The sequence below is a fragment of the Aquila chrysaetos genome, chromosome 15 (assembly GCF_900496995.4).
Source record: "Aquila chrysaetos chrysaetos chromosome 15, bAquChr1.4, whole genome shotgun sequence".
NCBI lineage: Eukaryota > Metazoa > Chordata > Aves > Accipitriformes > Accipitridae > Aquila > Aquila chrysaetos.
In genome coordinates, this window is record NC_044018.1 from 775,466 (window position 1) to 790,948 (window position 15,483).

The window sequence follows — 15,483 nt, forward strand, 5'->3', positions numbered from 1 at the left end:
GAGGAGGGAGAGAAAAGAGACAGAGAGGAATGAATATAAAGGTGGGGGAAGGCTGGTGGGAACAAGAGCATGGGGAATTCAGAGATGAAGAGTAGAAGACTATTAGGCATGTAAGGACAGAGCCTAGGAAGAGAGGAGAAAAGTAGATGGAGTGTAGGATTGAAAATAGTCTAAGTTTGGAAATGGAGTGTAGGTTTGCCCAGAGGTCCCTTCCAACCTGTGATTCTGTGAAACGAGGACCTACAGACCAGAGAAAATGAAGAGGAACTGCTGAGCACGGGAGGGGAAAGAGGACTGTTTACAACAAACCCTGAGTCTGTTTGATCACTGTCTTAAAAGAGAAAAGCCTTTGCGGATGTTGGAGGGAAATGATTGCCAGCCAGGCTTAAAGAGGGATGAGGAGGAGAAAGCAAAGAGTATAATTAATATCTTGTTGAATTAGTGAGAAGCAATTTTCTGAGGATTCAAATGAAAGTGGAAGCTTGACTCTGAACTTCAGAAGAAAATCTGCCTAAAGTGACAACACAATCTCGCTTTTTTATTGCGGCTATCAGCAGCAAGCAACATCACAGTAACACTGATGCTTCTGTCGAGAAACAGCCAAGTGGGAAAAGAAAGAAGTGAGAAAATTCTAAAGCTGGCATCTCATTTTGACATCAACTCAACTCTCTCTTGCTGGAAACAAAGCTCCAGTTAATCCAGTTGCCTTCACCTGTAATATTCTCCTCAATGATATGCCCTAATAAGATCCTTCCCTCTCACTGCAGATCCTTTTCCCAGGGCCACAGGCATCTCTCTTAGCTGAATGCCATCCCGAGTGTTGCTTCTCCGCTGGAAAAAGTCAGGAAAACAGGCTGGGATAGAAAAGGTAAATCCATCTGGAACACGTCATGATTTCATCTGTGACAAGCTTCCATAATGCCTGGACTAGCACCTCCTCTGCAACTTGATTCATAACTCCTCACAGATTTTTACTTCACTAAGGAGTAAATCTAACCCTGATAAAGCATTTCCTTTCTAAGGATCATGGAAAACTAAACAATGCAGTTGGGGAAACACCTGCAAATAAGACACGCAGGGGAATAATTCATCTTGCATTCTTCATTAGCAGAAACAAATCATTTGAAGTACAAACACTTACCCACTCCATCCTATGTGTGCAGAATTAACACTATCTACACAACAGTCATTCCCCAAGAATGGAAAATAATCAGTCCTCCTCTTTCTCTCATAACACCCAGTAGAGGTGCAACGCAAAGTCAGTGTGCTCTCCTTCCCCTTCTTCCCTCCATATATACATACACGCTGCAACCACAGAATTCCTTGGAAGGGAAAGTATGCCACTAACTAGGGGAAGAAGTCAGTGGATTTAGTTCTTTTCCCAAAGAGACCTTTCATTTACCGAAACAGACTGTAGAAAGCTAAGCACACTCATCAATAGGTTGGGCGAAAAGAAATAACATCTTATATCCATTCACTAAAATAATAATTTAAAAAAGTCCAGATGCTTATGTAGGGAAAAAGCAAAAGAACTAAATAGCACAATATTTTGCATCACCTTTAACAGATAGAGGCGTTTTAGCAAAACCCTGTCTACTATGAGACAGCCAGGAAGTCCTGAATTACTTCCCTGCAGAGAGCAGTTTCATTGAGAAAGATGATTTACCAGAGAAATAAAATTACTGCAGCGATCCCTAAACCAGGCTGCAGACTAGGCTGCTTACCTGTTTGAGTGCCTTCTTGCTGTGCTTCTGCGATGAGGAGATGACTTTGCCTGTCTGGATGGAAGGTGACGGGCAGCCTGACTGAGGGGAGGATGTCTGTGACAGTCTAGATGACACTACAAGAAAAAAAAACAAAACAACATAATCCGAGCTTTATACGTTTGCCTGCAGCACGTTAGCCAGTCCTCACCATTGCAGATCATCTCAAGAGGCTCATGAAAACTGCACCTCTAGCAAATGTTACTTTTTGCATGAAGAATCATTTCTATTTCCTCCCCACCACCAAGGCAGCTGTTTTTGTCTGAAAGCCAACAGCAATTCCTGTGACCAACTTCAGATTTTTCATCTCTTGTCCATGTCTTTTTTTATTAATCTTGTAAATAGCTGCTATCAAACAACACTACAGCTTGAGAAAAAGCTTCGGATTCATGCAGTTTAGCCAATTCAAATCTAACTGGAAATACAGATGCAGGCAATGGTTCTCTTCATCTAGAATGTCCTGTGGTCAGACACTTAATTGATAGCAGTCTCTGATCAGATTAAATCTGAATCCCCCACAAGAGCAGGAAGACAAATGACATGGAAAGGAAGTGGAACATCACTTGCTCCTTTCTAAAAAGAAATATGGGAATATACAGGATATCCCAGTAAATGAACGCATATTCTCAATGGATGAGCCTAGATGCCTAAAGAAATCTAGTCCTAGCCACGCAGAGTCCTAAAGGCTTCTAGTTTCAGGTGATTTAGACTTTTAAATGGTCTTGTTACAACCAACAAATAAGGGATGGGAATTAAATAACAGCTGGTCATGTAGCTTGAATATACCTGTATGGCATAGGATACTCAAAATACTCTGCTCTGGCAGCAGTGGGGTGATAGACATGTGGCCAGCCAGGGAAACCACTCAGTCTCATAATCATGGTTTTGCCTCTATTTTCTTGGCAAGTATATACTGTACTGGCCAGCAGCCAAGGTTAACCCACCACATGTACCTCTGTAAAAAGCCAGGTAATCAGCACACTAGAGCTAGTCAAAGCTGTTTAGCTGCTGAGGCTGAAATAGTACAACAAAAAAACACAAAAGCAAAATGATGTTAATTGGAATGCCTTACATCGCATGATAGCCGTAACAAAACAAACACTATGTATGCATAGCCAAGAACATCAGTGAGATACAGCTGCACCTGCAACAAACTCTAAAGGTAGATCTGTGAGACTGGGTATGGAGGCAGCCAGTTAAAAAGAAAACAATAGAAGTTAGCAAATTCATGGTCTGTATATATATCTGCATGTGAATTTGTGTAGATAATAACGCCCACTGTAAGATCAAGGAAACAAAATGAAGAGCAAAAGAATGTTTGATTGCAGGGCGGGTGGGGGGTGACCCCTACCATAAGGATAATAAACAGATTCACATGTAAACTATTTAAATTATTGCTTCCTGAAGCAATTAGTTCTACAATACACAAGGCTAAGCTAAACTCCCTTCTGTTGCAGAAGGACACGAGAGATAATGGCAACAGCTCTTCATTAACGATAGCCACCATGTGATCCTGCTCCGTATCCACAGAGAAGGGAAGCTCCCCAAAACAATGCAGTGACAGTAAGCATCAGAAAGCAACATTTCAATAAAGTGCACAGAATTAGTAACAACAAATTATAAAAAGTAAAATTCTCACATGTGTCATGGACCTTAAATGAAATGAGCAACTTTTTTAGCAGGGATACACAACAGAGATGAGGTAATATCAGACTCTGAAATGTCATTAAAAGCAACAACAATAAAAAGGTATGGTAAGAAACCGGTCATTTAAAAGTCACTGACAAGATTACCATATCCAGATGATACATGCACATGATAAAAGATGACACAGTTGCACAGCAAGCAGAGTTACCACTTAAAAGGCAAAAGAAACCCCTGATGTTACACCAAGACCTGGAAAGCAAAGGTTATATCTGTAGTTTGAAATAGCAGTAAGAATGTTTTTAAACTTGCATTTGTCTCAGTTTAGTTGAAATTGGAGTTCAAGAAGAATAAGAAGATGCTGGAAAAGATCAGTCTGCTCAGCACCTGGAGAGGAAAAGAAGATCTCAAACTCATTGGAATTCTCTGAGTGCCTTGATAAAGAGAACTGAAGAAAAGAAAGTCTGTTGCTAAGAGTTTACTCACACTTCCAGAGATTTTCAACAAAAGGCTTCTAAAAATTATTTGCCTATTGTTTAAAAAACAAAGAATTGGCATAACTCTGCGGCTGGATGGGACAGAAGGCAAAGAACAGAATCAAATGGTAATCAAGCAAGAAATCAGCAAAAATTCTGCAAGGTCACGTACTAAGCAGGGAGCAGTTTAGAGCTTAGTGATAGACCAGAAGGCAGGAAACAGTAAAATATTGAATACTTAGTTTAGTTAAGGTCAGAGAGAATTGTGTGGAAACACAGAGAAATATAACCCAGAGAACAAAAGACCAAAAATACAGAGTAAAACATAAAAAAAGGAGTAAGTAAATTTTTGGAGGAAAGAACCCAAGATACTCATAGAACCTGTGGTAAACTAAATGAACTGTGTCATCTCAGGAAAGAGATCCATGACAGCTGACAGGTGAATGAAAATGGCCAGCAAGATGATGCTGTGTGCAAGGATGGAAAGATGGCAGTATATAAAATTCTTACGGCATATTCACATCAACTGTCTTGCATACTGCAGTGCTGATCACACAACATCAATAGAATTTGATGGGATTCAGGAAAGTAAAGAAAATGGTGAAGGACATGGAAAAAAAAACAGGGATAGTGAGCTATTTTGTATTATCCTCAAAGGAAGGACTATGAGTGAAGCATACAAAATGAAATGATGTAGCTTCGTGTCTGAGCATCCCGTTTCTGCTGAAAAAGCACCATGCTCACAGCTGCTGGGCCACTGTCATCACCCAGAGAGCAGCAGAGCCATCGGCCTCACTCTTACACCAGCCAGGTAAGTTCCCAGTCCACCACTGCTGCAAACACAACCCTTGGCTGGGCAAACACTGCGCCCCCGTCCTTCTAAAACTAGTCCTTGCTCGTAGCTGTTAAACACAAAGAAAACACAAGTTTGGTTTAACATTTCAAACCCAGGCACAGAAGCAGATTGACTGTTACTGGTTTTGAGACATTTGAATAGCAGGAACATAAACCACATCCTCTTTGAAGCCTATCACTGCTGAAACTACAAGTTCTGTGTGAAATAGAAACATTAAGCCAAATACAGGCTACTCTTCTCTGGCCTCATATTCTCTTCACATTTTAATTTTTATGCTATCTTTGAATAAAGAAAACTAATATTTTAAAACCAGGAATGGCAGCACAGGCTAAGCCCCACACCTGGGAAGACAACTCATCCCTGGAGCTGATACAATAAAGCTGCATTATGATATTTTGCGCATCCTCTGACTGTGTAAAAGCCCTCGGTGCCACAACGGCTGCTGTGTTGGACTGACAGCTGTAACCACAACAGATTCACAAGAACAAACAGGAGAACTTGAGAAAGCCAACCAAGTCACAGCAGCTTGAGCTTAGCTGTGGCCCCCCAAAGCGAAGGGGGGATGGATGGGAGCATAAACCTGTGAGAAGACACCCCTGGGTGTTTGGACCCAAAAGCTCTCAGAAAGGTTACATCCTTTTAAGAACTTTGCACGCAGCCAAGCAGAGGTGTAACACAAAGACATGCACATGTAGAAAAATATTCAGACTCCCATAAGGATGAAGCTTGACAAGCTGAGTTTGTTTCCTTTACATTTAAACAGAATTTCAGTAAAGTTAGTTCTGTCTTCACTTCAGGCTTTCTTGTAATTTGAAAAATATGTGGAGCTGAGATTATACCTCTTCATACCCTTAAATCTTAAGAGCGCTTTCGGAGAGAAGCTGCAGCAATAGGTACAGAAAGCAGTGCATCCAGTAAGACGCTCCAATTTTAAAATACTTGATGAGTTGCTTTGCGCTGTTTTTATGTAAATAAGGATTTCCTTGAGCAGCTAAAGATTAGGGAAGACTGTGGGCCAGTATCTGACAGAAACGAATTTCAGTAGATTTTCTGAATTAGAAACAGTAAACAGAATCCTCTCATCCCAAAGAGGCATACGAGAGATGGGACAGAGACGTCACCTTGATAATAAGCGGTAAGGACAGAAACATGACTAAAGGGCATTGAGAAAAAACCTCAGGTATTTGAGAGTGCTGGCTTGGAGAAGCAATTAAACATATGTATCCATAGCCAGGATAGCTAAAAAAAACCCATAACTCTGCACACTTGGCCTGAAGTCGCTGCGCTGGCTGGTTCATTCACAAGGTTTCATTGCTTCCTGCTGGTGGTTTGACTGGGAGAGGAGTTTGCCAGGTGAAATTTTAACAGTTCTCTAAGATTAAAGTAGATGAGATAAAGCGGAACATGTGTCAGCCAAACCTCACGAACCCCAATTTGTTAGATAAACTAAAAGTGGATCCAGTAGAGCCCCACGTCCCAGCTGCAAGAAGAAGTACTGGAGGAAGACCCATCTGCAGTCAATTACAGCTGTAATTTATGGGACAGAGACTCCTTTACACTTTAGACTTCTTACTTGAAATGTCACTGACACAAGAGCATTTCTTCTAAGAAATGAAATTATAACAGAACTTTAATTACGTTAAAGGTCAGTTAAATTAGAAATTTCAGTCTGGCAAGATCTGATGACATTTTACAAGGTATTGGGTTCCCTTAAGATTTGCAAACTCTAAACCATTGGTCAATCAGTTCTCTTATATACATTTATAAAGAAACTGTGCTAACACCAGCAAAGAGAAGTAGTAAGATTTATTTTACAATCATTTATTGAAGAAGATGAGTGGTTAATTCTTTTAGAAAAATTGCAGTAAATTGCTGCAAATATTAAATGCAGGATGTAGTCTAGAGATCCCTTCTAACAGAAATAGTTAGGCTGTACAGTTTCATTAAGATGCTGCCTCGTGCTTTTCCTTCGAGGAGCCCCAATTCAGTTAATGCTAAGGACTTTCTGCTTGACCCTCTTGGGTAAAGCAATGCATTAATTAACCACAGCCTCAAACGAGGCAACTGAAGTACGATCTGACGACACGTCCGTTTTAACAGTGTGCCACATCGTGTGTTTTCCCGGTGTTTCCAAAGGCAATAGTGGAAGGAACGCCCCACGTCTCCTGACACCCTGGTACTTAGATCCCACTATGCACTCTCTGCTGTCACCACCCAGTGCAAGACTGGCCTACTGAAACTGGCTAAAGTCCATCCTACCACCAAAGGAGCACTAAGACTCATAATTCTCACCTGGTGTTAGGTACCAGCGCAGTTCTGCACACTGCACAAGACTGAAAGTAACAGAAAGGTGAAGATGCCCAAAATATTTTTACTTTTTTTTTTTCTTCAATGTCTCATCTTGCAAAGGTTATTTACCTTTTAAGGTGTCAAAGTAGCAGGATATTTGTTTGAAATCTCACTGGCTTCTAGTATACATCTGCTCACTTGTATAAGATGATATTTAATAATAATATTCTGGCTAATGTCTTTCACAAACAGTGTCAGATAAACAACAATGATAAAATACATGGACATAGCTGATCCTGCTTTGGGGCAGCAAGATTGACTGTATGACTGTAATGTCCCTCTAAGCTCAACATTTAGACAGAACTGTAGAGATCTTTGCTCACTCAGCCAATAATTTACTTTTTGATGCATTGCCTTATCCTCCCTTGTCACTGCATGGAACATAGCTGGCTGCAGGACTGGGCAGGAAAACACCTGGAGCAGCACTGAGCCAGAGAGGAGGGAACAGAAAAGCAGAGGGAGATCTTACAGCCAAACAATGGGGATGATGACAGAACTCATACTTTTTTGGCAGGCACTCAGGCAATTACTAAATCAAGATTTTCTTAAACTGATGTAGTAGAAATGACTGCTGGCTTCCTCAGGCTTGTTTCAGAAGAGATGCAGCGTACACTGCTGAAGAAAGCAAGCATAAAGAATGACCTTGCATTTATACAACAGTTTTATTTCAGTGGCTCCAAAAGAGGGTCACACAGCTTAAGGTCCACCTTCACAGTTCACTCTACCAAATACTGGCATATAGATATTTTGACTAACATGCTAACTGTTTAACAGCATGAAACAAAACTATTAAAAATGTGCTAGAAGGAAAAATATATCTGCAATTGTTGAGAGAATTTGGGAGTCAAAATACTTTCAAATCAGACAAAGAAAGATGTAACAGTTTGTGAAACTAAAATTAATCTGACAAGAAGAGTCTTTTGCATGAGCTATGGCTGAAGACAACCGAAACCAACCTACCCAAATATTACTAGCGTAAAAACACTGCACAGACCCTGTATTTTGACACTACAGCAGGCTCAGTGATGTAAGCAAAGGGCACAGCCTTCTGAACTGCTCGCATGACGGTTCCTGGAACTGTGGGGTTTTACTGGATCTCTTATCCTTTATCTTTTAAAGATCAGAGCTAATTATAGTTTCAAATACACTATGCAATAAAATAAACTCTCATCTTCGGGTAAGTGGAATCAAACTATTTTGGAACAATGAAATTGTTCTGCTAAATTTCTACTCAGAGCACTAGATAAAAAAAAAAATCTACCAGGGATAAAAAGCCTTTTGCTAGATAACTGCTTCATGAGCATCACCTAACAAACTGCTGTGGCTGCATGTGCTGCAGAAATCAATGCCATCTTATGAATGGGTAATGCATCCTGATAATTCATTCCACCCAGGAGTCCGAAATCTGTAATCCTGCTGCCAGCGTAAACTTGATTTATTATTTGGCACAGAAGCAGTGCTCTTCTGTACAGCCTTCAGGGATGAGATATTTACTCTTTGCCTTTAAAAGGACCAAAATGCAGCATGATCTAGACACAAGACACGTCCCATCAGCAGGCACTGCTGCCAGCCCTGTGCCTGCTCTCGTCACTCTTGCAGCAGAGCTCGGTGCAAAGCCACATGGGCACACGGACTAGGTACTCACCTCTGCGTCCCGGCTGGAGCTCAGAAGTAGGAGCTCTACTGGGGTTTTGTCTCTGATTTTGTTTGGGCTTGGGAAAGTATAATATGAAAAGAAATTAAAATAGTAGATCCAGAGTTCCTGCTCAAGGGGTTGCATGCATTTCCACGGGGTTGTCTGCCTCAAAATCTACACATTCAGAAAAAAAAGGCTGCACTTTACTCATCTGGAAAGAAAGTACAGTCAAGCTGAACTAAAAATACAATACCCCCCCCTTTCAACTATGTGCAGTCATAAGCTTAAAATAACCCAATTTTAAACAGCTAATGGGATCCAGATGTATTACATGAAAAAACTTCTAGTGAAAGCAATTAAAACATGTTTTGAGAGGCACAGAAATGTCTCCAGTTAATCCAACGCCCTTCTTTTCTACAGGTATGCAGTTTACCAGAATGAGAATGGGAATGCAACCTTGAATTCATATCAAAACAGTATCATACTTACAAGTGAGACAACCATTTTAAGAGTTCTCCTCCACATGACTGTTCCTTGCTAAAATGAAGGAAGAAATAATGCCCAAAAATACTGTCCAATTGCAACTTCCCAGAACTCCCCCTCTGCACTTACCCTGGGTAAAGTTGAAATTTATACTGCTCTGATGAGGATTATGCATTCCTGTTATCAGATTACATTTTTATAAACATAACAAAGATCAACTCTTTGCTTCATATGGAGAGACTGGTGTGTATCTTGCGCTGGCAGCTCTGACAAAACAAGCTGAAGTACCCAACAAGTCTGTGTCTGATCGCTCATACGTCTCCATGCTCGGTGATCTCACCTAAGCTCTCTACCCTCTTTCTCTCCCAATCTAAGGCCTTCTTAGAGTAAATTTATTCATACTTGCTTCCTTGGTTACACTGGGGAATTCCTCCACTCTAGAAAAGAACATCAGTTAAATATGGACAAGCAACTTACAAAAGAGGGGTAAAAAGGGAAGATACAGCTCTACAGCTCTCTGCTCTAGTGAAGAATTAAAGTTGGCACCAAGCAGCTCTCACTAAGTAGCCTAACACCACGTATAGTATTGGATCACTTAGAGAGAGGTCTGACAACCTGAGCTGCCAATAGCAGCCAAAGACTCTACATCATATACTTGAGACACTCCCACCAAAACCTACTCTGTGTGTCCATGAATGATGGCTCTTCATCAGAAGGACAGGTCAATGTGGAGCTCTTTGGAATGCAGGACCAAGCACATTGCCCTTCAGACTGGCTGTGGTACTTTCCAGCCCAGGCACAGGAACATCCATCAGCATTATAAACATTTCAGACAACAACTCTGTCACAAAGCCTTATCAGCTATGGAGATCTCCCAGTTAACAAACCCCAGGCTTACCTAAATGACACAAGAGTAGTTCTGGTTTCAGCCCAACCATGGGGAGGGCACATGACTATGTTTATTATCGCAGCATGCAGCACATCTAGAACAGCAGCCACAAACTGGAAGACCCTGCTACAGACAGTATGTGTACAAAAGGAATGAGTAGTCCCCAACACAGCAGGCTCAGAATCTATGTATAAAACAAATGAAACTAAAAGAAATAGTAAAAAGAAATGCTTGGTGATTTGTACCCCTGTCAATTCCTAAGCTTAAGCATTTTCAAGTTTTCTGGAGGACATACGGCGATGACAAAGGCACAGCACCCTGGGTGTTCAAGAAGTCAAATCATGATCATCAAAATGTTCTGAATTTAGAGATATTTTACTGATACAAACAACATTTTTTCAGCTGTTGTACTGGAAGGAAGAAGAGAAAGTATTTTACATAAACTTGTTAAAAAATTACAGCTATAAGTGCTAATTACTTTAGCTAACATCAAATTAACCAACATCGATGAGTTGTTCTGCTGTTTGGTTTTTTTTTTTTTTTTGTTAAAAAACAGATAGCAGATGTGTGCCTTTAGGAAAAAGTCAAGACTGTAAGGATGAGTGATAAATCTGAGTTATTCACAATAAACACTATGGTAGCCCAGGTTGCTGATAGAAGCAATCATTCATTTCCACTGTTGATAAACACCCAATGCTCACTGAAAGTCATTTGACAACCAACCTTGGCAGCTGCCCCTGTTTGGTCTCAGTACATTACTGCAAAGATTTCAGTGTTTGTTTGTTACTTTACCCAAAATACAAGTTTCCATGTGAAGAACACTTCCCTCTTCCCTAAAAAAAACACCTTTAGAGCTCAAAGAACTTAGCAGTTCACCTAAACTTCTCTCTTCTTGGACACTGAGAAGCAGAAGCGAAATTATTCAGGTCAAGGCCAGTTGGGTAAAACCACGAACTGAATCTTGCAGTCCAACCTGTCAACACTTACTGCCACAGAAAATGCAGGTGCTCATGTTTCTGGTGACAGCACACATGTACTTCAGGCCTGTCCCTGCAGGTCCCCACAAAGGCAGTGGAGAAAACCCGTCCCAAATTCATAAATAATACCTGTACCACTTCATGATAAGACAGAAAGATACAAACACAGACTGTGCATAACAGCACTGATGAAGAAAAGAGTTACCCTGGCATGGTGGAAGAGCTGTTTTCTTCACAGCCACTTATCTGATGATCAAAGGCAGCCAAGTGACTCCTGCCGTGAGGTTGGTACAAAGAGGGATCACAGAGAGACATCTGCACTCCGTGAGCGCACTTGACACCGATGGCCGATGATGGCCTTGAAATGGAGAGCGAGGAGGATGCGTCGACGCACAAGGAAAAGACCTTGTTATGTGGATGGTTTTCTATGATGATATAAAAGTGGGGAGAACGTCTCCGTTAAAGCGAGGGAAGACAAGAAAATCTTCCTCTGAGCATACCAGTGTAAGAATTATTTTGAAAAGGGCCAACATTTTATGCTTTCACACCAGAAAAGCTTCTAGCACTAACATTCATCTACTAAAGCAGCCAGTTTTGACATGACCAATACCCAACTGACAGTGTTCACTTTCCTGGTATCCTTTTGTTGCTCAGTTTGAACATGGCACCTGCTGCAAGGAGCCTCTAAAATGACCCTTGTCATTCCTTGCAGGTATTCTCTTTCTCTGGATCTCAGCTGATGTGCAATAGCCAGCAAATACCTGCCATTTCAATAGGTCATTCTTTGAGTTCTGAGTCCTTTAGGAGGAAAATTTATAGACTACAGAACAGACATCGAGTTGAGTAACTGCAGGTCAGGCAGGACGTGGACTTTGCTGTGCCAGCATCTCCTGCTGTCATGTAGGGACACATATAAAGGCAGAAGCAGCAGCGCACCTCTTCTCCCTTACTTTTCAGGCATTCAATTAAAAAAGGAGCATGAAAGGTATTTCTGCATTCACATGTGTGAAGGAGAGAGATTAATTGTGCAACAGTACGCCCACTCGGCGGGTTTGCTCTGGCTGTCACGGCCTGTGAAAGGAAATGCAGGCAGGTCACGGCCACCTCCGGCACACGAAGCATTTGGCAGCTCTACAGACACGGTCACTCAAAACCCGGCATCCTGCGCACACAAGATACAGGCTTCAGTAAGATTTCTTCCGATACGCACTCAAGAGCAAGAATGTGAATTTAAGCACAGCATCAATAAGGCACCGTGGAAGCAGAAACAGAGGCAGCTCTACTGAGAAGCAAGAAGCAGCACAAATGCAGCGCTTTCTTTCAAAAATGTTCACCTTGCAACACAGTTCAACAGTTCAGCTCAGCAACAGCAACACCATATTAACACCAAGAGAAACCAGAGAAACCCACTTGCTCATATGAAAGTGTACCAGTGCATTTGCCTGTGTTAGTCACTGCATTCCTAGGAATGCATGGTTTTAAAAAAAAAAATATAACAGAAATCGCAGTGCGCACACACAGAAGGCACCAATGGCACTTGCTGTCGAGCATGTTTCCAAGCAGTGCCACCTCCCTGAAGAGCCTGTCAGAACCCAAAGCTTTACCTCACGGTGTCAAGTGTGAGATGCCCACAAAGCTCGAAGGAACATCTGTTGACTGTTGTGACTGGTATCATTGTATTTTTAATAATTTATTTATAAGAGAACCCAATCACTATATAACTCATTCTGTAAGGGAGCATTTGCTCTGAAGAAGTAACACACCTGCAACTGAAATACACCCCATACAACTTTGTTCCTTGCAAAGCAACCCCCTTCGGGCAGCATATGGTTGTGAAAAAACCCCCTAAGTTACAGCGAAGATTCTTCTTATACTTCTTTACAGAATCCTTCAGTAAAATACCTTCTTTTTTGAGTATTACTTGTGACTGCTTACTAATACCACAGCATGCTGAAGACATGTGTGTTCCTGAGCCAGAACAATGTATCTGGAGCACAGCAAGTTTGTTAAGGTACACGAGCAAATGAACTCATCTAATGGTTTGTGGTCATCAAAAGGAGGTCTTACACCTCCCACCCCAGATGAGCAGCCCCATCCCTTCCCTCGGACTGTCCCAGCATGCATTAGGTTCCTCCGTGAGCTGATTCAAATTGCTTATCAGGCACAAGGCTGCCAGTCTTTTTATCGCTAGGTTTGCTTTCGTAGGGCTACTGAGGCATGCTGGCTCGCAGCAGGGTCGCTACGGCTGCCCAAGTCTACCCAGGGTGAGTAAAGAGAGGGCACGGACTGGAGTCCTGGGTAGAGAGAGTCTTCTGAGCAGCTCAGCTGACCCTCAGCATCTCTTTACAGCAGATGCTTAGAGGCCAATGTAAGGGGGAACGTATGCTTCGGATGCTTTCTTTTGGGGTAACAGAACATGTTTCTAGGTTGCTGACTCAAACACAGAGCAGATCAGAGGTGGCCAAACATGAATTGTGTAGGAAGCTAATGTAGGCATTCGAAGAGGGGAAGATGTGGTCACATTTCTTTGAATTCCGTGCCAGGCTCCTGCATCACGTATCACCTTGGTGTGACTGCATCTAGGGCAGCACAGCTGCTCTTCTCCTCGAGTCTGAAGAGCTACCTACAACTTGCTCATTAGCTCTCAGGTCTCTTTGATCATTGTTATTGCACCTTGTCTCTGCCCATATACATTTTAATAAAAGAAAATAAGCCATTTAAAAAATCTCGTATCCAGATTACAGAGGATCTCCAACGCAGCTACACAGCAGCACAACCTGGAACCTGCAAAGGTTTGCACATTGCTCTCCCAGCTACCACCTCACCTATGCCTGCGAGGTGTCTCACCAACTAATCCACTTAACAAGGGTTTCTTGCCAAGACACACATGCCTGAAAACAAGCCTCCAAGGACAGCACAAGTGCCTACAAGAGGATTATTTGATTACTGTGTGTGTCATGAGCACATGAGAGTGATAAGCAGTTATGCCTGGACTGTAGCAGCAGTGATGCCAATGCATTTACTGCTGAGACAGCACTAGCACAACTGTGTAATTTTTTGGAGAACCATGAATTACCCACTACACTGAAGCTTCCTGATTTTTACCCCGTGAAGTAGCACTTTTCTTCATTGGTAAAACCACACAGTTAACCTGGAAACAGTTGATTTAGACAATTTAGGAATTCTCCAAATAACTTTTAAGCAGAGAAACTGATGAAGATAATACGATGCCAATGATCACATTTAACACCAGCTCTGGGGTACCTAGCTGAAATAAAGGCCTGTCGTTCAGAGTCCTAAAGTAGGGGTCAAAGCATAGCCAGTATAGATGAACTTAAACAGTTTTCCTGTATTCCCTTCTCTGCTTTTACCTACTATCACGTAAGTGATGTGACTGCAAACTCCCCGGGGCAGGAATCCTGTGCAGAGCACCCAGCACAACGGCCCCTGATCCAGGAGCCATGCTAAAACAGGGTTGTAACATGTCCAGCTAAGGGTCTGCTAACTTAGCTAAGATTAAATTCAGTTTCTTCTCTGCTGTTGAGAGACCAGTTTCTAGAGACCACTGTCAAAAAATGTAAAAATGAAGGTATTACAGCTCTTCCTCACACAGTTGTTTGCAATTAACTCTTCCTGATTCACTCCATCTGGGAACAATCACTCAGGAACAGCAAGGTCCGCATGTGGAATTAATTGTCAACAGCACTTCCAACTCACACCCCAAACTAATTTTCATTAATTTGCAAATGTACATTAAAAATAGCCGAGAAACATTAAATCTTGTCAGCTGCAACCCAAGTGCGCATGGGGCCTATCTGCAGCTGCGGCAGAGGCTGCAGCACAGCCTCCGCAGCCACCCAAGGGCTGCTGCAGTGGGGCCAGCCAAAAAAGCAACTCCCGCATTTTGACAATGGATTCCACAACTCTGAACTGAAAACAAAGAAAGAGCCAAACTGAGATACTTACAGTTCTGGTGAAAAACGAACAGCGCTTAAAAACTTGCCTCTCTGTCGACCCCAAGACTGTGCTCCCTGTTCTTGTTGTTCTGACCTGTGCCCTCACCCATGGCTGCAAACCGGCTAACCCGAGAGTCTCAGACACTCAGAAATGCAGGCGCAATGTCGCAGAAACAAAAAATTGTTGGGGTTGGGTTTTTTTCAGCAAGAAACTACGCAGTCAAATTCAAAGTCCTGGGCTGAGGCACTGCCATCGCAGTGGATTACACTGGTAAAATAAGACTTTTAAGTGGACAAAAACCCCTCAATTTCCCTACACTTTATTCTCAGCGGCAGTTGAAGAGATCCTGCTGATGTTAAAAGACACTCCCCCTTCCCCAGACAGACAGACAACCAAGCCCCAACATTAAAGTTTGGCAAGTGAAAAAGGTCTTTAAAAGAAGATTGCCAGGCA

The 15,483-nt window shown here is 42.1% G+C and overlaps 1 protein-coding gene across 4 annotated transcripts in view; it reads right to left on the reverse strand.

Annotated features, from left to right (window-relative positions):
- The window catches only part of ASXL2 (ASXL transcriptional regulator 2), a 131,929-nt gene that overhangs the window by 36,684 nt on the left and 79,762 nt on the right, over window positions 1-15,483 (reverse strand). For 3 of the 4 annotated variants that reach the window (XM_030037029.2, XM_030037028.2, XM_030037030.2), the window contains one exon: window positions 1,725-1,840. In XM_030037029.2, the coding sequence (XP_029892889.1) occupies window positions 1,725-1,840 (116 nt within the window). Of the gene's footprint in view, window positions 1-1,724; window positions 1,841-8,733; window positions 8,777-15,483 lie in introns of those variants that run through there. The other variant, XM_030037031.1, reaches the window with a different exon arrangement.